We start from the raw sequence: 26,222 nt of genomic DNA, 5'->3' as shown, positions 1-26,222 counted from the left end.
TCATACTTAGATGGGAGAGGTTACTATGTGAGTATAGGAGATCATAAGTCTGAGTGGACATCCATGACATGCGGAGTCCCTCAAGGCTCAATTCTTGCGCCACTCCTGTTCAACCTGTATATGCTCCCAATGAGCCAAATAATGAGAAAGAACCAAATCTCTTACCACAGCTATGCAGACGACACACAGCTCTATTTAGCCCTATCGCCTAACGACTACAGTCCCATTGACTCCCTGTGCCAATGCATTGATGAAGTCAACAGTTGGATGTGTCAAAACTTTCTTCAGTTAAACAAAGACAAAACTGAAGTCATTGCATTTGGAAACAAAGATGAAGTTCTCAAGGTGAACACATACCTTCACTCTAGGGGTCAAACAACTAAACATCAAGTCAGGAATCTTGGTGTGACACTAGAGTCAGACCTTAGTTTCAGTAGTCATGTCAAAGCAATAACTAAATCAGCATACTATCATCTGAAAAATATTGCAAGAATTAGATGCTTTGTTTCCAGACAAGACTTAGAGAAACTTGTGCATGCTTTCATCACCAACAGGGTGGATTATTGTAATGGACTCCTCACTGGCCTTCCCAAAAAGACTATAAGACAGTTGCAGCTCATACAGAACGCTGCCGCCAGGATTCTGAGCAGAACCAGAAAATATGAGCATATCACACCAGTCCTCAGGTCTTTACACTGGCTCCCAGTTAAATTTAGGGTTGATTTTAACCCTCTGGGGTCTAAGGTGTTTTTGGGGCCCTTGGGATGTTTTGACATGCCCTGACATTTGTGCTTTTTTCAGTTATTTATAAACATGATAATGGCAAAGGTGTAAATTCACTCTATATAGCACAAACAGGGCGCAACATGCGAGCAATATGTGTAATATGTGAGCAACATGAATGTAGATGTTTGTATTTTTAAGAGAATAATGTTTATGCGTGGTTATTGGAAAAAATAAAAATGAAAGTTGCTGAAATAAGACCACAAAACTCATACTTAATATGTGTCAATAAGACTTTTGACTAATGGATGTTGTCGCTTCGAGTTCTGGCTTCAAAATTATGTGAAAATAGTCTTGCTTTATCGTTCACATAAACCAATACATTGATTTAAATTGTATAAAACAGGTTTTGCTTGGAAAGCCAATATGCGAGGGGGGCGTGAACGAGGAGTGGTTTACACCTTAGAATACAATGTCCCACCCACTCAGCATAATGAGCCATTCATTCAGGTGTGACACTGACTGAGCCACAATGCAAGGACAAAAGATATATTTAGAAGAAGACTTATATTGACCATTTAAGATTTTGCTTACATCTATCTTGTAAATATGTTTTGCTATTTTATTAAAAAGGTTACAATTACAACAATAATTACAATTTCAACAATATTTCAAGTGTACTCTTTCTTTGTAAAAAAAAATATTATAGGCCTACATTTTATCATATGTATTCATTAGTTTGAAAATAGCCAACATTGGAACAGCTAACATCTTAGTTGATGACTTTATTTTTGACAAAAATAGTATTTTATAACATATGAGCAGAAATTGCTAAACAAAAGCTTATTTGATGTGGCAGTATATTCTACAGTAAAAACTGTACCCAAATCTAGTCAACAAAATGTTGTCTTTCATATTTCGGCTGACTGTAACGTTGTTTTTATGAAATATTAGGCCATATAAATGTTAATTTGCAGTTTAATACGTTGCTTATACAAATAGCCTACATTTTATTTCAACATATTTCAGTCGATTTTTACTCATCTCAGTATAGCAATACAGTTTGCTAAAACATCATCATTCATTCACACACAGAAAGCGATTTAAATTTAAACGGTCTTTTTGCGAGCTGTGGTAAACAGCGCGCATCTCTGCCATTCATTCATTCACAAACAGAAACGCGATTCACTTGAGAAGGAAAAAAACTTACTACAGTATTCCTCAGCTCAGTCGGATCCTTGCTCCTCGAAATACCCGCACTTCTGAGGTACATTTTCCATTATTATTATTCCTCACAGCGCTGCGAGACTGTGTAAACAAGTAATGATCTGAATAAACTTGTGTTTTCTCGAGCTGATATGGGGGCGTTCACAGGTTTGTATATATGGAGATGTTTATAGTAGAGTGTTTGCAGTATAAATGTCACTTCTGTAGAAACAAAAGTCAAGTCACCTTTATTTATATAGCGCTTTTTACAATACAGATGTTTTCAAAGCAGCTTTACAGTGATAACAGGAAAATAATGCAACAAAGTTTTTTCCTGCTGTACAACAGATCTAGAAGAAAACAGTGTCATAGTCCAGCTTATGTAAGTTCAGTGTTGATTCATTTCTGTTGTAAAAAAGTTATTAATTTGATTAATTTATTTATACAGCCGCTCTGGAGAAAACCGTGATGTCATCGTCCAGCTCAGTTCAGTTCTCATAATGGTGTCAATGCAGATCAATAATATTGTTGAAAATTAAGTGTCTCCAACTAAGCAAGCCAGAGGCGACAGTGCAGGAACTCAAACTCCATCAGTGACAGAATGGAGAAGAAAACCATGGCAGAAACCAGACTCAGTCGCTCAGTTCTCCTCTGACCAACAAACAAACAGTGTATGATTATGATTCAGGCATTACAGGTCAGAGGTCAGATTGGATCTCAACATTCAGAATATTTATCCAGTTCCATCTGGTTGAAGGTTTCCTGTTTTGACTTTGGATGAAGGATTGGATCTTTCAGTAAAGTTACACAAACACATGTGTGTGTGATGATCACTGTGGGTTTGTGTCTGTCGATCTGTTGAATGTGATTGTGTCTGTAGAGGCTCTTTATTCTCCATCAGCTGATCCAGAGAAGGTCAGACTAACATGTTAACCTGTAACTAAAACACAGACAGTCAAATGTGTGCGACATTATTGCATTATCAACTTTAGAACAACTAAAAGAAACTACTTAGATGATTAAGTGAGAGATTATAATATAACGTCTCGGTTACGTATGTAACCCTCGTTCCCTGAGTAGGGAACAGAGACGTTACGTCGGATGACGACGAATGGGGTTTCGCTTAGAAAGCCTATCATCTTCGAGTATATAAAACGAGCCAATGGCAATGAAATGCCATGGGTCTGCGGAATTTGCATAGCGTAACTCCGCCCTACCCTGGGGGTATATAAGGAAGTGCGCTAGCAACATGCAGATATGTCTCCGCTGAGGAGCCGAGACTGAACTCAGGCGTTCCAGCAGTACAGCGGAAGTGGCAGGGAGACGTAACGTCTCCGTTCCCTACTCAGGGAACGAGGGTTACATACGTAACCGAGACGTTCCCTTTCGTAGTCACTCCGAGTTACGTCGGATGACGACGAATGGGGTTCCCAGTGTAATCACGCCACCTCTCGACTGTCCTCCAGTGCCCTGCGTAAGTCTGAGCTCCCTGTCGTGAGACTGGCACGGACGAAGGACTCCTACTTAACACAGGAATACCAAGGTACACTGGGAAGCATCTCAGTGGAAATATGCAATTATGCCCAATCCGAAGGGGGGGACTTGGAATACACATATGACCGCTAAGGGCTGCATATGGAGAATCACTGGGGTGTCCAGCCGCAGGTGGAATATTTCAACCCCAGGGGTGGCAAGGTGGCTTGCCAAGGGAAAGACACATGCTCAAGAGGCTTACAGTGGAAATACACATGTGGGGGTCGCCCGGAGGGGGAACCATGCACATGGAGGCACCTAGCCAAGCGCGAAAGCTGCCAGTGGCATAACTCTGGCGTTGACGTCAACAGTGCTGGAGGAGACTCAGGGCTTATGAGGCTCACCTGAGGAATATATCGCACGTATCCCGTCCGTGTCGAGGAACCGGGTCCGCTCGGCCTCCCGCATATCGGCCAGGTTGAGCCACAGGTGTCGTTCCTGGACCACACAAGTGGACATCACCTGACCCAGCGAGCGTGCGGTCACCTTCGTCGCCCGGAGAGCGAGGTCGGTGGCGGCATGCAACTCATCATAGAGTGCTGGGTCAGTCCTCCCCTGGTGCATGTCACGTAACAACTGGGCCTAGTAGACCTGCAGTGTCGCCATGGCATTCAGTGAGGAGGCCGCCAGCCCCGCAGCTCTATAGGTCTTCACCACGAGAGTGGAGGAGAACCTACAGGCCTTGGAGGGGTGCTTTGGGTCGCCACGGGAAGAAGCACTCTGAGGACACAGTTGCATCGCAACAGAGCGTTCAACCTGGGGAACCCCAGTGTACCCTTTGGCAGCCGCCTGATCGAGAGGAGGCAAGGCGGAGGAGGTCGCAGAGCGATCACGGGAAGACAATGGTGCCTTCCAGGACCTTGTGACCTCCTCATGCACATCCGGGAAGAAAGGCATTGGGGTTGGGTGGCGACGAGGGTCAGCGGCCGCTCCCAAAAACCAATCGTCCAGCCGCGAGCGCACTGGACCAGGTGGCGGGGACCACTCTAGACCAATGGCCAATGGCCCGGGAAAGCATGGCCGTCAGCTCGGGATCAGACTCGGGCAATGCGGGGACAACCGAGGGTGGCAGCACAGCCGAATCGTCACTTCCCAAGGACTCCTGCCCACCTTGTGATGCAGCGATCGACAGACGGTCTTCCTCTGAAGCGCCGAATGAGACCTGCGGCAAGTCAGTGGACTGTACTGCAGGCTCATTCGGAACACTCGCGTGTTGCACAGTGCTAGAGGGGGGTGCGGAGCGTGGAATAGTCGGCGCCTGGTTCCACACCGTAACCCTCAGGTCACCCTGGCCGCCAACCGAAGTACTAGCTCTCGTGGAGCTCGTAGATCGGGGTGCGGGTGCGGGGACTCTACCACGAAGGTCATTGAGTCTCGACCGCAACCGTGCGATGGGCATGTTCCCGCAATGGGAACATGACTCATCCACAAACGCTGCCTTAGCGTGCTCGACACCCAGACACACAAGACAGCGATTGTGCCCATCAGAGTCAGACACATACAGACCGCAACCAGAAATGCACGGGCGAGGCATCTTTAAAAAGACGTGCCGCGTGCAATGCTCTTTTTGTGAAAGGAGATTTCTCCACAAATGTTGAAGCGACCAGGGAGATGAACACACACACTCTGGCAAATCACTGCACAGATAAGCAGGGAATGTGCACTCACTGGAACTCGCTGTCACACCAACACTTGGAGAGAGGCTCGTCTCGAAGAGAATGGAGAGATGAACTCAGAATTGGCTGTGGAGTGAAGAATCAACTTGGCTCCGAAGCGAAAATATATCTGCATGTTGCTAGCGCACTTCCTTATATACCCCCAGGGTAGGGCGGAGTTATGCTATGCAAATTCCGCAGACCCATGGCATTTCATTGAAGATGATAGGCCCATGGCATTTCACTGAAGATGATAGGCTTTCTAAGCGAAACCGCATTCGTCGTCATCCGACGTAACTCAGAGTGACTACGAAAGGGAACACTGAGATACACGATTGTTAAAGCTGTTTTTAAACATTCAGATTTTGATTTTGCTTCTAAGTCACCATGAATGATGACCCTTGACCCTTATCTATAATCCTGTATGACTGTCCTCTTTCTGTGTCACTGGGTCAGATTTATTTATGATAAAGAAACTAGTGATCAATATTTAACATTATCCTTTATTGCAATTGACATTCTCTCAAAATACATAATTTAGCAATAAAAAGACAATGATAAAACCAAAATTTTGAATTGTTTGAAATAAAAAGAAACTTGAAGATATTTAATTGTTGCTATAAACTATTATAAAAAAATAAATAAAAAAAAATCAAACTCTTATTAACCTGTTAAGCTGCAACCCCACTTTTGAAAAATCCCCAGAAATGACATACCCAAACTGAAACAGATACAGTTCAAGAACCCTTTGTACTAAAAGCACAAGTATGATCTCATTTGAAAGCTGACACCTGGTAGTTTATTGTAAATGTAGAATTAATTATTGTCATAATGACATTTTTTTTTTTTTAAATAGCTTCAAAGTTTTGTAAAGTTATTAGAAATATATTTTTTTGAAACATCCTCATGAAAATAAAATTAAAGTTGACCCTGAGGCAATCTAGAAATGCACTACAGCTAAAGCCATATGTCTGACCATGTTATGTAAAATCTGGAGATGGTAAGTCTAAAACTCTGTATTTAGTTAAATGTTTTTCAAGATCATGTCATGTGACTTTTTTAGAGTCTTATCAAAATATGCAACTGATGTTTGTCATCATCTAAGCATCCATTCAGTCTATTGTCTCTATTTGTTTGTGGTGCAAACGAGCCCCATGCACACATTCACACCTCTCCAGCCTGGTTATGGCTCTAAATATGCATTTCTTTTGTCTGCATTATAGTTACTAACGACTGGCTATTCACATGCTATTCATAGGGTTTCAATCCCTAATTTCTTTTATCAAAGTTCTCAATTCAAATGCCCTTCTTGAATAAAGAAACATTTCAGTAAGCCTTGCTATTTAGAAAAAAAAAATCATAAAAGAATAACTGCTAACTTAGGTGGCAGGTGCACCTGGGCTAGCTAGCATGTTAGCTTAGCACACCATCAATACACAACCATTTATGAGATTAAAACCATGTTTGTGCTCCAAACTTACTTTAACGCAAATCGAGTGTTTTAAATAATCTTCTGTGATCTAATTTGGCTTCAGATAAAAAAATCTGACAGAAAATATATTATTTTATAGTATTCTACACAATGATAAAGTCTATATCGATTAGCATTACATTATAAATATAATCTATTATTATGAAAATACCTGGCATGGCTTGAAGAACACAGGCAAAGCAAATATCATTGCAATCATGTTTATTGTCTTCAAAAAGTCTAAATCTGCATGTTACAGCGCGATCTCTGTAGCTTTGTGTGTATCAGTGACGTCCGCGAATGTCACATGATCATGGCTCTTCTTCATGTTCCATATATGGACTAGTATTGTGCATATAGCGCCCTCAGGCTGCTGGTATGAATTGAAAACACAATAGATCAGAGTATGAAAGCGCTCATAATGATTATGTCGACGCATTTGGGTATAAATTCAGTAAATATTATTCCTGTCTATAGAAATATGATGTAAATCTATGAGAATCTATCAATATTTCTCCAAATCTGCACATTTTTGAGCTAAAGCCCTGAGGCACGTTGTTTTGTGAATCGCTGTCATGACGACAGCACAGGAGTTTTTTTATGAATGAAAGCGGCTGACGGTCATAATTCATATTAAAGGTATCGACGTATTTTTCCATTTCATAATTCCTGACACAAATTAAGACATAACTGTCACTATAAGTTTCTCAGAATACAATAGTGGTCAAATACTGAAACTTGAGTCTTATATCTTTTTAATGATGTATAGTTTGTCAAGGTATAACATTAAATCTGATTAAGCTTAACAGGTTAAACATGTATAAAGTGTGTAATTCACCATCACAAGAAAAGTAAACTAAGAGGAAACCAAATTAACTTTCAATTAAAATATTAACAGTTTTAATCATCACTACTCACTCAAGCTTCTCCAGTTTATAATGTTGATCTTTCCTCAGATCAGAGAGCGGCTTCACACCTGAGTAACTTAGTTTATTTCCATACAGACTCAGTTGTCTCAGGTGTGAGGGGTTTGATCTCAGAGCTGAATTCAGAGCAGCACAACCTTCATCTGTAACACAACAGTTTCTCAACCTGTAGAGAACAATGACACTCTTCAGTCTCTCAGTTCAGGATCACCAGTGGTGAAGTATCCCTTTAACCCCCTGGGGTCGGCGGTATCGCCGGCGATACCAGCTCACTTTTATTCTTATCAGTACAAAAGAGAGTCTAAATAGTCTGTTGATTTTGATTTTACATGTAAGTGTTATACATCAATGAAAACGCTTAAATGTCTTCTTTTATTTGTGTACACTCATAATAAAAACAAAATGTTGTGTTTTTCGTAAAATAAAGAAAATAAACATGATGCGCGTTCTGCCGTCTCTCTCAATGTGAAAATCATTCTGAAACGCGACAGAAAATGACCTGTAACTCAGCGAATGTTTGTCACACAGACTTGAAATGCATGTCTATACAACGCTTGGGGTCTCTATTTTTAAAGTATGTAAATTATATAAAAAACAAATATTCTCTGTTTAAGTAATCTGTATGAAAGCAGCGGCATGTACAGTTTCTCAAACGCTTCCTCATTAACTCTAATGTGACCACGCCCACGCGCGCACGAGCGATTGACATGCAAATGATCCACGCGGAACGCAGAGCTGTAAACGCCCTCATCACCTTAAAACAAAGAATCAGAGACTTCTGTAACTTACTCCTCTGCTTTTCATCGAGTTTGGAAGACTGTGTTTGTGCTGTGCTGTTTCACTTGGATTTACCTCAGAAGAATTAGAAGAACGCGATTTGAAGATGAGAAGATTTTTAAGGTAAGACATGTTAAACTGGTGGTTTAACAGATTAAAATGTATGTTATGAAATGAGATTGAAGTAAAAACATGAACTAAGCCTAATATCGGACATGTATATGTATCTATAAATAGACAACATGTTGAAATGTGAACTAGACTGGTAGGCAATACATGTCCGACACAAGGATGTTTTTATATTCTATAATAAAACACTGCATGATAAAAGTAGGCTAGTATGAGTGTATACTATGGTGAATATTATAATGTTTAGAACCGTGTTTACTGTTAAATACTGTGTTTATGGATATCTGCTGAAACATAGATGTATACCAATAATTAGTTTAATAGTTTTGAGCGGCTTGATCGCTTCAGTAAATGTTCTCTGCACGCGTTTGGAAAGCAAAATGCGCCAAACAATCGGCATCATTTTTTTTTACTCCAAATGTTTATTTTCGTTATGACATTATGGAATGAGATTGAAGTAACATATGATTATCAATATATGTTTCTCTAGTGCAGTGAAGTGTTGAAGTGTTCCTTTTTAACGATTTATAGGCTATTGTTATTATTATTTTATGCAGCACAGTACATAGCTTATGCCTACAAGGCACAACAAACCTGGTGTTCATTTTATATATATACGAATGCGATTTGAAGACAAGAAAGATGTAAGGTAAGAAATTCTTAATTTTTAGTTTATGTTATTGTTGCATAAACTTCACATTGCAGTTGAACTGTTGTTATATGGTGAATATTATAATATTTAGACCCGTGTTTACTGTTAAATACTGTGTTTGTGGATATCTGCTCAAACGTAGATATGTATAATATGGTAACCATAATGTTTCATATTTTGGAGCGCGCTCTGCATTTGAATGCTTCATTAATTTCTTTTTTTTTTTTTTTTTATACAGGGACCAGATGCCACTGAGTCCTGCTGACTTCAACATGAGCATGAACATGGTAAAGTGAAAATCAAACACCTTGGAAATGAAAGTAATGTACAATGTTTTTAGGAATGGCACAAAGGACTCTGTCTTTGGATAATTGTTTTCAATAATGTGCTTTTTTGTCATTTGTTGTGTATCTTTGGATTATGTTGTGTTGTAAACAAATCCAAACAATCAAAAAGCCATTCTTTTTTAAATCTCCTCATTCTTTGTGCAAGGTTGTTCAGAATGATAGGGCCTGATAGCTCCTAATAGGGCCATTAGGGGAGGGTCTTTGTCTTTCTCAGGTGTGAAAGAAATTAAATATTCATGATGTGATCACACCTCCCGCATAAAGCTTCCTCACACAAAACATGTCTTGCAAATTTTAAATATAACAATATAGACAATATATTGTCTTATCTGAATGAGCAGTCAGAGTGATTTTCACATAGTTTTGGAGCAAATATTCTAGGCTACATCATACAATTTTCAAAAGTCTTGTGAAGAAATAATCAATATGGGTTTTATGATCTTATTTCAGTGAGAATTTTTTTTTGTGTGTTTTCACAAACCACGCATAAATGTCATTATCTCAAAACTACAAACTTTTACATACGTGATGCTGACATATTATTGTAGTTTGTGCTGAATACAGTGTAATCAGACTTTAGCCATGAAAATGTCACAAGTAACAGAAATAAGCACAAATGTCAGAGCATGTCAGAACACCTCCAGGGCCCAGAAAACAGCTCAGACCCCAGAGGGTTAATACTGTAAAATTATGTCAGACACATTGGAAAGACTGTGCTTGAAAATAAAAGCAACATTCCCATTAGTAATTTATTTATTTATTTATTATTATTTTTTTGTATGGCAATCATTATTTACTGTACCGTTAAAATAGAGGAGTACATTTTATACATTTTATATAAACTTACATAAGTTTCTCCAGTTTACAGTGAGGATCCTGCAGTAGATCAGAAAGCTGCTTGACTCCAGAATCTTCTACTTTATTTTCAGTCAGACTCAGTTGTCTCAGGTGTGAGGGGTTTGATCTCAGAGCTGAAGTCAGAGCAGCACAACCTTCATCTGTAACACCACAACATCTCAACCTGTAGAGAACAATGACACTCTTCAGTCTCTCAGTTCGGAAAACACTGATATAAATGATGAGATATATATTAATTTCTCCTTTCTCCTCAACACATTTGTATATGAAAGCAGATGTCACCTCTTCACATCATCCAATCATGTTTATAACTATCAAAAACTATCAAAAGTAAAATGACCTCAGAAGCTTTGGAAAGAATCTAATAAAGATTAACCCCCTGGGGTCGGCGGTATCGCCGGCGATACCAGCTCGCTTTTTTTTTTTATCAGTGTAAAAGAAACTCATAAATACTCTGTTGACTTTGATTTTCCATAGGAGTTTCATACATCAATCGATCCTGTTAAATGTGTATTATTTTTGTGTATACTCACAATAAAAACAAAGTGTTGTGCTTTTCGCCAAATAAAGAAAAATAAACACGAAGCGAGTTCTGCCTTCTCTCTGTCAGTTAAGTCCATTCTGAAACGCGTCCGAAAATGAACCATAACTCAGCGAATACTTCTCACACAGACACGTGAGATATGTCTTTATGAAGCTTGAAATTTCTTCTTTTAAATGGAGTAATTTATATAAAAAACAAATATTCTCAGCTTATGTAGTCCCTTTAAAAGCAAGGAGAGGTACCATTTTTTCGTTCTCCCTTCATTATCTCTTAATGAGCTGAGGCAGCCCCAGCACTATTCACATGGTAAATAGTTTAGGTGATCTATGCATCGCACACGCCCCCCGATCAATGCCATACAAACACAGTTTCTTCATCAGACTCACTGATAGTTCATCGCGTTTTGAGTATGGCACGCTTCTCCGGTAAAGACGCCCTTCAGATGATTCTGGACAGCGAGGAAGAATTCACCTTTTCCTCAGAGGAAGATTGTAACTCGGACGACGAACGGCTGCATTTTGAAGAGCGAATTGATCCTGCCGAGGACACAATTTCGGAGTAAGTTTTACTGTTATATAATTATTTTTCTGATAATATAGAACTCATATGAATTTTCAGACAATATTTTGCTTAGTTTTGGCTAGCTTTTGACATCTTACAGGAAAGATTGCCTTACAATATCCTTAACATTCGTGTATATGCTCAAGTGTAAACTTTTTCAATGTGATAGGCTATTACTCTCTAAACATATTTGTATATTAAATATATTTCACTCAGTTTTGATTAGCTTATAACACTGATTATCATGCTAAAATACTGCCTTATGTTTAATGTAGCTTATTTGCAAATATCTGCTTAAGTGTAATGTAATTTAGTCAAAATATATTTCAGCCTCCGGTAAAATATGTGATAGCCTAGGCCTACTGTCTAAATACTAGACATATATATATATATATATATATATATATATATATATATATATATATATATATATATATATATATATATATATATATATAAATGTATGGTTTTGGTTAGACTATGACACTGCTTATCATGCTTCCATACTGCCTAATGCACAGATGTTTGTGAATACAGGTGTAAATGTTTGAAATGCATGTGTCGTTCGTTCATTGCGTTCGTCACTAAATACGTGCGGTCATGGCCCATAAACAGATACTCGCAGTGATATTTCTCTGTCCTATGGACCATCAACAGATATATACATACATTGTGCGTCCATAACAATTAATTGCCCATCAGTTTACTTTGGATAATGTATGCTAACAGTTTTTTTTGTTGTTGTTTTTTAGGAATGTGGCTGCAGCTAGCTCTCCTTCTCCAGCACCTCGCAAAGGGGCACGCAGAGGGGCACGTTCAGTTCTCAGTGTGATGGAGAATCTTCCCGAGTAAGTCCACAGACGTAATATTTACAGATGAAATATAATTGTTTACATTGTTTACTGTGAGATACCTGCCTTTACTTTTGTTTATCGCTCACAAATGCTTTGTTTATAGCAGACTGATTATTTTTTTTATTTTGCTCACATTTGATTCTAAGCAAGCAAATTTAGAACATTATGTTCCTCCACATAGAGGAATTACAATAAAACAGATTGAAAAACAAAACCTTTGAATCTCCTCTCAATCTTTGTTCTTTGTTCAGGCTGCCTCACTTGATGGCCCATTAGCCACGGGGGGAGTGTCTGTCACATCCCTGGTCTGAATCTCATTAATATTGATAGGCCATTACCCCTCCCATGCATAAACCTCTTCTGACAAAAAAACTGTTTTACAAAGTGTAAATCAATGTATTGTGTTATGTGAACGATTAGGCAGGATGATTTTCACATCATTTTGAAGCCAGAACTCGAAGCGACAACATTCATTAGTCAAAAGTCTTATTGACACATATTTACTATGTGTTTTGTGGTCTTATTTCACCAACTTTCATTTTTATTTTTTTCAATAACCACGCATAAACATTATTCTCTTAAAAATTCAAACATATACATGCATGTTGATCACATATTATGGTAGCCCTGTTTGTGCTATATAGAGTGAATTTACTCCTTTGCCATTAACATGTTTATAAATAACTGAAAAAAGCACAAATGTCAGAACATGTCAGAACACCTACAGGGCCCAGAAAACCCCTCAGACCCCAGAGGGTTAAATATCCTTAGAGAACATCCTTAATCAACCTGTAGAGAACAATGACACTCTTCAGTCTCTCAGTTCAGGATCTACAGCTCAGATAAGCAAAACTTCACAATCAGAGACTTAATCCACGGCACCATTAACAGGTCCAGTCTAAGGTTCAGACACGAAAAAATGAAGATTAATGAAGATTAAACATCCTTTTCAGTTACTTGATGGTAAACCTTTTTTGTATATATTATTGTTGTATATCATTGATTATTTTCCACAGGAGAAAAACAGACGACGTTGAGACTTTTATCAAATCTTACCACAGTATCTCCAGTTTACAGTGAGGATCCTGCAGTAGATCAGAAAGCTTCTTGACTCCAGAATCTCCTACTTTATTCCATGACAGATCCAGTTCTCTCAGGTGTGAGGGGTTTGATCTCAGAGCTGAAGTCAGAGCAGCACAACCTTTATTTCTAACACCACAATCACTCAACCTGTAGAGAACAATGACACTCTTCAGTCTTTCAGTTCAGGATCTACAGCTCAGATCAGCAGGAACTTCACAATCAGAGACTTAATCCGCGGCACCATTAACAGGTCCAGTCTAAGGTTCAGACCCGCTTCTACAAACTGCTTGAGCGGGTTAGTTTCCATATCATAAAAAATACAAGAATATTCAATAACACTTTATTTAACAGTGTCCTTGTTACATATGTTACATAAATTTACCATAGTAATAACAGTAAATTATGCAAAATTACATGCAACTAACCCTCAACCAAATCCTAATCCTACCCTTACCCTATAGTAAGTACATGTAGTTGCTTAATATTACTCAGTACTTAACCCTCTGGGGTCTAAGGTGTTTTTGGGGCCCTTGGCATGTTCTGACATGCCCTGACATTTGTGCTTTTTTCAGTTATTTATAAACATATTAATGGCAAAGGTGTAAATTCACTCTATATAGCACAAACAGGGCTACCATAATATGTGAGCAACATGAATGTAGATGTTTGTATTTTTAAGAGAATAATGTTTATGTGTGTTTATTGAAAAAAATAAAAATAAAAGTTGCTGAAATAAGACCACAAAACTCATACTAAATATGTGTCCACAAGACTTTTGACTAATGGATGTTGTTTCTTCGAGTTCTGGCTTCAAAATTATGTGAAAATAGTCTTGCTTTATCGTTCACAAAAAACAATACATTGATTTAAACTGTGTAAGACAGGTTTTGCTTGGAAAGCCAATATGCGAGGGGGGCGTGAACGAGGAGTGGTTTACACCTGAGAATACAATGTCCCACCCATTATGCGTAATGACTTGCATAATGAGCCATTCATTCAGGTGTGACACTGACTGAGCCACAAGAATGAATGCAAGGACAAAAGATATATTTAGAAGAAGACTTATATTGACCATTTAAGATTTTGCTTACATCTATCTTGTAAATATGTTTTGCTATTTTATTAAAAAGGTTACAATTACAACAATAATTACAATTTCAACAATATTTCAAGTGTACACTTTCTTTGTAAAAAAATGATATATTATAAAAATGATATATTATATATATATATTTTTTTTTTATGTATGTATATGTATATGTATATGTGTATATGTATATATGAAGAGTTCAGATGCAAAAGCCTCTAAGTGCCATCTGAAATTTCCTTCTAGAATGATCATTTTTATCAAGCTTGTATATTTAAGTTCAGTAATTTCACTTAAATGACAATTCATAGGTAATTTTCATTGCCATTTAAGTGAAATTACTGAACTTAAATATACGAGCTTCATAAAAATGATCATTCTACATGAAAATTTCAGATGGCACTTATAGGCTTTTGCATCTGAACTCTTCATATATATATATATATATATATATATATATATATATATATATTTATGTATATACATATACATATACTGTATATATATATATATATATATATATATATATATATATATATATATATATAGAACATATGAGCAGAAATTGGCAAACAAAAGCTTATTTGAGGTGGCAGATATTTTACAGTAAAAATGTATAATCTATCCAAAACTAATCAACGAAATGTTGTCTTTCATATGTCTGTAACATAGGTCTTTCGTTTTTATTTTAAGAAATATAAATGTTAATTTGCAGTTTAATACGTTGCTTATACAAATACATTTTATTTCAACATATTTCATTCGAATTTTATAGCAATACAGTTTGCTAAAAGCGAAACATTCATTCACACACAGAAACGCAATTCAAATTTAAACCGTCTTTTTGCCAGTTGTGGTAAACAGTGCGCATCTCTGCCGTTCATTCATTCACACACAGAAACGTACGCCGATTAACTTGAGAATGAAAAAAAAAACTTACTACAGTGTTCCATAGCTTAGGATCCATTGTCCTCGAAATACCAGCACTTCTGAGGTACATTTTCCATTATTATTATTACGATAGTGTTATTCCTCACAGCGCCGCGAGACGGTGTAAACAAGTACAATGATCTGAATAAGCTTGATGTGTTTTCTCGAGCTGATATGGGGGCGTTCACAGGTTTGCGTGGATTGCCTCAGTCATTTGCGTTTGAATAGTGTGTGCTCTCTGTGGGCGGAGTCAAATTAAAAATAATGAGCTGAGATAAGAACGACTGACATCTCTCTCTTTTAATACAGAGTTCACAAGATGAGAATATTTGTTTTTTATATAAATTACTTCATTTAAAAGAAGAGAATTCAAGCTTCATGCCTGTGTGCCTGTGTGACTGTTTGACTGAGTATTCGCTGAGTTATGGTTAATTTTCGGACGCATTTCAGAATGGACTTCACTGGCAGAGAGAAGGCAGAACTCGCTTCGTGTTTATTTTTCTTTATTTGGCAAAAAGCACAACACTTTGTTTTTATTATGAGTATACACAAAAATAATACACACTTAACAGGATCGATTGATGTATGAAACTCCTATGGAAAATCAAAGTCAACAGAGTATTTATGAGTCTCTTTTACACTGATAAAAAAAGCGAGCTGGTATCGCCGGCGATACTGTCGACCCCAGGGGGTTAAATATATAATTACACTGTAATAATGACACCTTAAAATAAAGTGTAACCGAATATCTTTTTTTTTGGCAAATACCCAAAAATCATAAACATATCTGTATATGAGCACGGTTGTCACATCTTTACATCATCCAGTCATGTTTAATATATCATTAATATTGTAAAATTATGTCACATGAAAATAAAAGCAACATTCCCATTAGTAATTTAACAGCAGATTTTTTTGTATGGCAATCATTATTTACTGTACTATTAAAAATTAAATTAATTATTAAAATTCAAATAGAGGACTATTTTGGGACATTTTATACAAACTTACCTCAGTTTCTCCAGTTTACAGTGAGGATCCTGCAGTAGATCAGAAAGCTGCTTGACTCCAGAATCTCCTACTTTATTCTCAGTCAGATCCAGTTCTCTCAGGTGTGAGGGGTTTGATCTCAGAGCTGAAGTCAGAGCAGCACAACCTTCATCTGTAACACCACAATCCCTCAACCTGTAGAGAACAATGACACTCTTCAGTCTCTCAGTTCAAGAAACACTGATATAAATGATATGATATATAGGAATTTCTCCTCAACAGATTTATATATGAAAGCAGTTGTATCCTCTTCACGACATACAATCATGTTTTTGACTTGTAAAACTATCAAAAGTAAAATGACCTCAGAAGCTTTGGAAAGAATCTAATGAAGATTAAACATCCTTTTCAGTTACTTGATGGTAAACATTTTTTTGTATATATTATTGTTGTATATCATTCATGATTCACCACAGAAGAGAAACAGACACCGTTGAGACTGTTATAAATATTACCTGAGTATCTCCAGTTTACAGTGAGGATCCTGCAGTAGATCAGAAAGCTGCTTGACTCCAGAATCTCCTACTTTATTCCCTAACAGATCCAGTTCTCTCAGGTGTGAGGGGTTTGATCTCAGAGCTGAAGTCAGAGCAGCACAACCTTCATCTGTAACACCACACTTCCTCATCCTGTAGAGAACAATGACACTCTTGTCTTTCAGTTCAAGAAACATATATATATATATATATATATATATATATATATATATATATATATATATATATATGAATTTCTCCTTTCTCCTCAACAGATTTGTATATGAAAGTAGTTGTCATCTCTTCACATCATCCAAACATGCTTATAACTATTGTTGTGGAAAATATGCAATTGTCCTGTTACAAGTATGCCTTTTTGTAAACTAGTTAACCTGTAAATAATAAAACTATATTTAATTGAAACTAAGAAGCTCGCCTTCCAAAAGTCTTTGATTTCTAAAAAACTGAACTGAACAGATCATGAAGAAGTCTTCTGACCTATAGATTGTGAGTATGAAAATTCAGATGCTTATGATTTAGAACAGATTTGACGTACTTTACCTAACCTGAGAATAATCAAAATAAGGTTAAAGGTGTCTAGAAATACGCACCATAAACACTATCAAAAGTAAAATGACCTGAGAAGATTTGGTACAAATCTTATGAAGATTGAACATCCTTTTCAGTTACATGATGGTAAACTTTTTTTGGATATATTATTTTTGTGCATCATTCATTATTCACCACAGGAGAAAAACAGACAACGCTGAGACTTTTATAAAATCTTACCTCAGTTTCTCCAGTTTACAGTGAGGATCCTGCAGTAGATCAGAAAGCTGCTTGACTCCAGAATCTCCTACTTTATTCTCAGTCAGATCCAGTTCTCTCAGGTGTGAGGGGTTTGATCTCAGAGCTGAAGTCAGAGCAGCACAACCTTCATCTGTAACACCACAATCCCTCAACCTGTAGAGAACAATGACACTCTTCAGTCTCTCAGTTCAAGAAACACTGATATAAATGATATGATATATAGGAATTTCTCCTCAACAGATTTATATATGAAAGCAGTTGTATCCTCTTCACGACATACAATCATGTTTTTGACTTGTAAAACTATCAAAAGTAAAATGACCTCAGAAGCTTTGGAAAGAATCTAATGAAGATTAAACATCCTTTTCAGTTACTTGATGGTAAACATTTTTTTGTATATATTATTGTTGTATATCATTCATGATTCACCACAGGAGAGAAACAGACACCGTTGAGACTGTTATAAATATTACCTGAGTATCTCCAGTTTACAGTGAGGATCCTGCAGTAGATCAGAAAGCTGCTTGACTCCAGAATCTCCTACTTTATTCCCTAACAGATCCAGTTCTCTCAGGTGTGAGGGGTTTGATCTCAGAGCTGAAGTCAGAGCAGCACAACCTTCATCTGTAACACCACACTTCCTCATCCTGTAGAGAACAATGACACTCTTGTCTTTCAGTTCAAGAAACATATATATATATATATATATATATATATATATATATATATATGAATTTCTCCTTTCTCCTCAACAGATTTGTATATGAAAGTAGTTGTCATCTCTTCACATCATCCAAACATGCTTATAACTATTGTTGTGGAAAATATGCAATTGTCCTGTTACAAGTATGCCTTTTTGTAAACTAGTTAACCTGTAAATAATAAAACTATATTTAATTGAAACTAAGAAGCTCGCCTTCCAAAAGTCTTTGATTTCTAAAAAACTGAACTGAACAGATCATGAAGAAGTCTTCTGACCTATAGATTGTGAGTATGAAAATTCAGATGCTTATGATTTAGAACAGATTTGACGTACTTTACCTAACCTGAGAATAATCAAAATAAGGTTAAAGGTGTCTAGAAATACGCACCATAAACACTATCAAAAGTAAAATGACCTGAGAAGATTTGGTACAAATCTTATGAAGATTGAACATCCTTTTCAGTTACATGATGGTAAACTTTTTTTGGATATATTATTTTTGTGCATCATTCATTATTCACCACAGGAGAAAAACAGACAACGCTGAGACTTTTATAAAATCTTACCGCAGTTTCTCCAGTTTACAGTGAGGATCCTTCAGTAGATCAGAAAGCTGCTTGACTCCAGAATCTCCTACTTTATTCAATGACAGATCCAGTTCTCTCAGGTGTGAGGGGTTTGATCTCAGAGCTGAAGTCAGAGCAGCACAACCTTCATCTGTAACACCACAATCACTCAACCTGTAGAGAACAATGACACTCTTCAGTCTCTCAGTTCAGGATCTACAGCACAGATAAGCAGAACTTCACAATCAGAGACTTAATCCACGGCACCATTAACAGGTCCAGTCTAAGGTTCAGACCCGCTTCTACAAACTGCTTGAGCGGGTTATTCTCCATTTGATAAAAATTGCAAGAATATTCGATAACATTTTATTTAACAGTGGCCTTGTTACATAGCTTACATGAACTTACCATAGTAATAACAGTAAATTATGCATAATTACATGCAACTAACCCTCAAACAAATCATAATCTTACCCTAACCCTATAGTAAGTACATGTAGTTGCTTAATATTACTCAGTAATTAAATATATAATTACACTGTAACAATGACACCTTAAAATAAAATGTAACTGTATAATAATTTTTTATGCAAGTACTAGGGCTGCACGATATTGGAAAATAATTACATTGCGATATTTTTTTTCCCAACGATATATATTGAGATATTGCGAGCCATCAATCCAGGCTAAAGTCAACAATTACCATTCCATGATATTAATAATTTCACTAATAAGCAAGCTACATTACAAGTGACAAAACGGTCACTTAATATTTTATTCCAAAATTAGAACATATTTCTGTCAGAATTCGGTGAACGTTCTACGCAATCCAACGTGGCGGCGCTCTTAACAGATGTTTGTTTGTTCATTAGGCTATAATTCCTCAAAATAAGTGAAAAAAAAATCTTATTCTCTCTCTCTCTCTCTCTCTCATGCAGTGACACATTCATGTAAACGGCACCTAAAAGCTGTCACAAAGAACCAGCAAAAGTAATGATTATGAATAGGGCTGGGCGATTTAAATCGTGAGATTGTTATGCGCATCTTGTCAGTAAAGCCGGTTCCTTGATTAGTAGTAAATCGCCATCACCTGCTTTCAGATGGAGCGGCATTTACTACAAAGAGCCGTAGTTAACTGACAAGCTGAGCCATATCGCATTAAAATCACGGATGTATCGCCAGCGATTATTAATGCGATATGGCTCAGCTTGTCAGTTAACTACGGCTCTTTGTAGTAAATGCCGCTCCATCTGAAAGCAGGTGATGGCGATTTACTACTAATCAAGGAACCGGCTTTACTGACGAGATGCGCATAACAATCTCACGATTTAAATCGCCCAGCCCTAATTATGAATATGTAAAATATTGCAATGAGACATTTTAATTGTCTATTAATAAACAAATGTATTCTGTGTCAGCTGCAAAGATGAAGTTGTCGATACTGACTCGCGATCTTCGCAGTAGTGAACGCGCCGCACATTTCATACGGATTACATCGTTTTATTTTGTTTTGAATGGTTCTGTTTAAAAGTAGAGATTTCTGTATAGATAATATATATATATATATATATATATATATATATATATATATATATATATATATATATATATATATATATATATATTTTTTTTTTTTTTTTAGGTGTGTGAGGCGAGTAGGCTACCTTATACGCCGAGTTTCGGTTCATGGATGATAGCTTAAGCTCCAGTTCAGGTGCTGGCGCCTCCGTGTAGTGATTATCTGCTATATTTACTTTTTATTTATTAAATCCAGGAAACTGGATAATGAAACACTGATTAAAATTAATATACAATTAATACAAAACGAAATTCGCTTTAATAGTCAGTGTTAGGGCTTTAGGGTGGATGAAGTAGGAGATGAACACGAAGATTAATTTCAAGGTTTTAATTCTCAATATTCACAAAATACAAACAAAAGGGGAGTGTGTGCTCAGAATACAGATTCCCTAACATAAAACATTAACATTGACCGACAAGTGACAACTGAAACACACAGGGCTTAAATACACAGGAGAACAGATCAGGGAAACAAGACACAGCTGACAAGACTAATGAGGGTAGAACAGGTGACGCAGATGAAATAATTAAACAGACCGGGAAAAACAGGACAAAACCAAAATCAACAGAAGACAGGGGAAAACGATCACAGAAACACTGAAAACACAGAAACAGAACTCAAAACTACAACAGTCAGGTCCGAATCTTCAAGATTGTGTAACCCTGTAGGCATTTTTGAGGAAAAGTTGTTATACCACATTTTTAGAAAGTTCAATCTCTCCTGAATAAGGATCCACCTATAACATTGAAATAAGGGTCCCATTTTCTTGTAATTGTTATTGAAACAATAGGTGCATTATTCACAGCCGAAACACTACAGGTGGATAGGGTAAAATTTTTAAGTTATAGATATCACCATAAAACCTTTCCAGTTTTTCACTTACATAGAGACAGACATTTTTTTGTATTACAAGTTTTCTGAAATGTCATGTTTACATATGCAAATGAGGCATACCAGTATATATATATATATAAAATTCGAGGGGCAGGCATACCAGTACGCGGTTCTCCCTTTCGGGCTAGCCCTGTCTCCTCGCCTCTTCACGAAGGTTGTTGAGGCAGCCCTTGTTCCTCTTGACGACTGGCTGATCCTAGCTCACTCTCGAGACAAGGTTTGCGAACACAGGGACCTAGTGCTCCGGCACCTAGCTTGTCTGGGCCTTCGGGTCAACTGGGAGAAGAGCAAACTCTGCTCCGTGCAGAGGATCTCTTTTCTTGGTATGGAAATCGACTCGGTCGCCATGTGCGCGCAGCTTACGAGCGCGCGCGCGCGCAGTCACTGCTAACTTGCCTTCGTCAGTTCGAGGGCAAGAGTGTGGTTCCACTGAAACTATTTCAGAGGCTCCTGGGGCAAATGGCATCCGCAGCCGCAGTAACGTCGCTCGGTTTGCTTCATATGAGACCGCTTCGCGATCAAGTCCCGAGGTGGGCATGGCAACACGGCACGCTCCGAGTCCCAGTGACTTCGACCTGCCGTCAGACCTTCACCCCGTGGACGAACCTCAGTTTTCTATGGGCTGGAGTGCCCATAGAATGAGTTTCCTGGCATGTTGTTATATCAACAGATGCCTCCACAATGGGCTGGGGCGCCATGTGCAATGGACATGCTGCCGCGGGCTCCTGGACAAGACCCCAGCACCTTTGGCATGTCAATTGCCTCGAGTTGCAGGCTGTACGTCTCGCCCTGCACCGCTTCTGTGCGTTGCTCAGGGGTCAGCACGTATTAGTCCGATCAGACAATACCGCCACAGTAGCGTACATCAACCGACAAGGTGGTCTGCGCTCCCGTCGTATGTCGCAACTCGCCCGCCGCCTTCTCATATGGAGTCAGAAGCATCTGAGGTCGCTTCGAGCCATTTATATCCCCGGAGATCTGAACCGTGCAGCCGATCTGTCTCGGTTTCGGCCTCTAGCTGGAGAATGGAGACTCCATCCCCAGTCGGTTCAGCTGATTTGGGATCAGTTCGGGGACGCACAGGTAGATCTGTTTGCCTCCCACGACTCGTCCCACTGCGACCTGTTTTATTCTCTGACCGAGGGCACGCTTGGCACGGATGCACTAGCGCACAGCTGGCCGCGGGGCCTCTGCAAGTATGCGTTTCCCCCAGTGAGCCTTCTTGTGCAGACTTTGCGCAAGATCAGGGAGGACGAGGAGCAGGTAATTTTGGTTGCCCCGTATTGGCACAACCGCACCTGGTTCCAAGAACTAGTACTCCTCGCGACAGCACCTCCCTGGCCAATTCCTCTGAGAAAGAACCTGCTTTCTCAGGGACGGGGCACCCTATGGCACCCTCGTCCCGATCTTTGAAATCTCCATGTGTGGTTCCTGGACGGGACGAGGCAGGTTTGAGTACCCTACCACCAGCGGTGGTGGCTACCATCACTTCCGCTAGAGCATCGTCCATTCCCATTAGCAATTTCACAGTAGATTTTTTTTATATGGCAATCATTATTTACCATATGTTGGACTATGTTGGGACATTTTATACAAACTTACCACAGTATCTCCAGTTTACAGTGAGGATCCTGCAGTAGATCAGAAAGCTGCTTGACTCCAGAATCTCCTACTTTATTCTCAGTCAGACTCAGTTGTCTCAGGTGTGAGGGGTTTGATCTCAGAGCTGAAGTCAGAGCAGCACAACCTTCATCTGTAACACCACAATCACTCAACCTGTAGAGAACAATGACACTCTTCAGTCTCTCAGTTCAGGATCTACAGCTCAAATAAGCAGGAACTTCACAATCAGAAAGAGAGACTTAATTCATTTTTTAGGCAAGTACCCAAAAATCATCAACATATCTGTATATGAACACGGCTGTCACATCTTTACATCATCCAGTCATGTTTAATCTATCATTAATATTGTAAACTCTGAACTCTGTACTCTGAATTTGAATTTGAATTAAACATGTTATTTAATACTGACATAATTTAAAATGTAATATCATTATCTGCTGCTTTGTGACAAATAATTGAAATGGCACATAATATATAATAGACTAATAACTGCCACTTATAAATTTAATTTAATCTAAACCATTTTCTGATTTTTTATTGTTCATTTAAGTTAAGTCATAGCAACTTTTCTTCCCAGAACTACAGTATGTAGGGTTTGTTTCTGGTTTCTGGTGGGACACTTTAGGTGCTCTCTTAAGAGAGCGGCCCTTTAGAGCAGGGGTTGGGAACCTTTTTCCTATCAAGGGCCATTTACAATTTTTTAACATTCTTTAAGGGCCATTGTAATGTTGAGCAATGAGCAGGGGCGTTTCTAGGTTTTTTAAAAACATCAGGGGCTGAGCCCGAAACATCAGGAGCTGGGGGTGGGTAACAAGATAACATGATTCGATACAGAGAATAATGTATATTTTAGGCCTATATGCAGGGGGGCAGACTGGTTAAAAAATTCAGTCCTGGCACTGTCACCACACCAGCCCATATTACCACACAGACACACACATTCAAATGTGAGGTAGTTAGGGGGGTTGGGGGGCATGCTCCCCCGAGAAAATTTTGATTTCTTGGACCTACATATGTGCATTTTAAGGTGTTTGAAGGCCAACATTTTTTGATAACAATAGCTTTAAAAGCTTGTCAGTGGCCAGTAGCATAAATTATTTGTCAAGATAACAGATTCTTAAACATGAGAATGAGGATAAATGTTGAAATGAATCCACACTACAAAATGGAAATGCAAAATGTTTCTGCTTATTGTTGACAATACTCAATCACATATTCCAAACAGGAATGGCCTTAAATGAGAAATCTTTCAAGGATTATTTTGCATAGATGTAAACTTTTTAGCATTAAAGATTGGTTTCAGCATCTTGTTTCTTTCTTGAGTTAATCAATGTTTTTGGCACTATTAAATCAGCTCAATTAAATTTCAATTGTTCACTCATAAAGACAGTCACTTGTCACCACCTACTGGCTTAATGATGCAAATTGCGCAAACACAGACAAGCGGAGTGATACAAACTGTGAAAAGGCTGATGCTGGTGAAATATTCGAACACATTCGAGGACCTTATATATATATAGGCTACATATCAGAGTTAAATAGGAATACATTGTAATAATGTTAGACAAATCTAGACAAATTGGGTTGCTTATAGTTAAAATCGTCATGAACGATCATTTAGGCTAGATGTAGGCCTATTTTTCACATTTTTGGTCACAAAATATTTAGTCAGTTTTGATGACTTTGCAATATTGATAAAATGTTTGAATATTAATAATGAAAATTGAGTAGGGCTACGCCAAAATGTGTAACATTTATGTAGCCTACAAAGGAATACAAAAGCCCCGACATAGAGTTTTGACGCAGCTTTAATCTCCCTTTTGGTTATTTCAATACTTAATTGACGACAGAACACGACGTTACATGCTAGTAGTTTATTTTGCGTGATACAGGGCGCGCCGCATTTGCGCGTGATTGAAGAGTGCGCGCCGCGAGCAAACGGCTGGCACGACGTAAGAAAGTTAGTTTTTTGCTGCTTCCGGTTTCATATTTGTCAGTCAACTTTTCCAAATACATTCGGGGCTGAAGCCCCGGCAAAATCGGCTGACGCCGAGTCCATGCCTGGTCCTCCGCTGTCTTCGTTCCGATCCTTTTATGCGCCCCGAAGCTGATGATCAGTGAGAAACTTGAAACCGGTGCGGCGCGCGCGCCCCCGAAGCTCATCCGTGAGAAACTTGAAACCAGTGCGTCGCGCATAACACTCGCGCTACTGGCCTCGCCCTGCTCTCACGGCTCGTGGACTCGTGCTGCTTGCCACTTTGCCTATTTTGTGTTTTCTATCACAGGAAAAGTAATTGCTGAGATTTTTGTTTCTGAAGTTTTTTTTTTTTTTTGTGAGGAATTGACTCGCGGGCCGCATCAAACTGTTTTGCGGGCCGGTTACGGTCCAGGGGCCGGACGTTCCCCACCCCTGCTTTAGAGAGAAGCCAGAAAAATGGAGCGCAACTGGAAGAAAACAAAACCAGAGGTATTTCGGTTTTCATGGAAGGAGAGCTTGATTACTTACAGAGAGGCTTTAAAAGCTGCTAGATCTGCTTATTTTTCAACCCTATTAGAAGAAAATAAACATAATCCTAGCTAAACTAACGAAAAAGAAAGCTTCAAGCCCAGAAGTTTCCAAGCAACACAGCAGTAATGACTATATGAACTTCTTCACTTATAAGATTGATAATATCAGGGACAAAATTATAACTATGCAGTCGTCTACTACAGTATTGCATCAGGCAGTGCATTGTAGTCTCCCTGAGGAAAAAATTTATTCATTTATTGCTATAGGAGAGGAAGAATTTTGCAAACTCGTTAATTCATCTAAATCGACAACATGTATGTTAGACCCTATAGCGACTAAGCTACTGAAAGAGATGCTCCCAGAGGTCATAGATCCTCTTCTTAATATCATTAATTTGTCTATGTCTCTAGAATACATACCAAAAACCTTTAAGCTGGCTATGATTAAACCACTTGTTAAAAAAACGCAACTTGATTATACAGAATTAGTCAATTACAGGCCGATCTCGAATCTGCCTTTTCTGTCAAAGATATTAGAAAAAGCAGTATCCTCACAACTGTGTTCCTTTCTTGAAAGAAATGATATCTGCAAGGATTTTCAGCCCGGATTTAGACCATACCATAGTACTGAGACTGCTCTCGTTAGAGTCACAAATGATTTGCTCTTATCATCCGAT

At 38.3% G+C, this 26,222-nt stretch overlaps 1 protein-coding gene across 1 annotated transcript in view; it reads right to left on the bottom strand.

The window, feature by feature from the left end:
* Positions 1–2,155: 2,155 nt before the first annotated feature.
* The window catches only part of LOC311093928 (uncharacterized protein), a 773,523-nt gene continuing 749,456 nt past the window's right edge, over positions 2,156–26,222 (bottom strand). Inside the window, exons 8-14 of the mRNA XM_084131602.1 lie at positions 17,652–17,825; positions 16,842–17,015; positions 16,348–16,521; positions 13,296–13,466; positions 10,267–10,440; positions 7,507–7,680; positions 2,156–2,863 (exon numbers count right to left, since the gene is read on the bottom strand). Of these exons, the coding sequence (XP_083987728.1) occupies positions 2,851–2,863; positions 7,507–7,680; positions 10,267–10,440; positions 13,296–13,466; positions 16,348–16,521; positions 16,842–17,015; positions 17,652–17,825 (1,054 nt within the window). The 3' untranslated portion in view covers positions 2,156–2,850. The remainder of the gene's footprint in view (positions 2,864–7,506; positions 7,681–10,266; positions 10,441–13,295; positions 13,467–16,347; positions 16,522–16,841; positions 17,016–17,651; positions 17,826–26,222) is intronic.

The sequence above is a fragment of the Abramis brama genome (genome assembly GCF_963993115.1).
Source record: "Abramis brama genome assembly, chromosome: 12".
Lineage (NCBI taxonomy): Eukaryota > Metazoa > Chordata > Actinopteri > Cypriniformes > Leuciscidae > Abramis > Abramis brama.
Note: the sequence above shows the minus strand (reverse complement) of the source record. Positions and strands in the feature narration are given on the sequence as shown.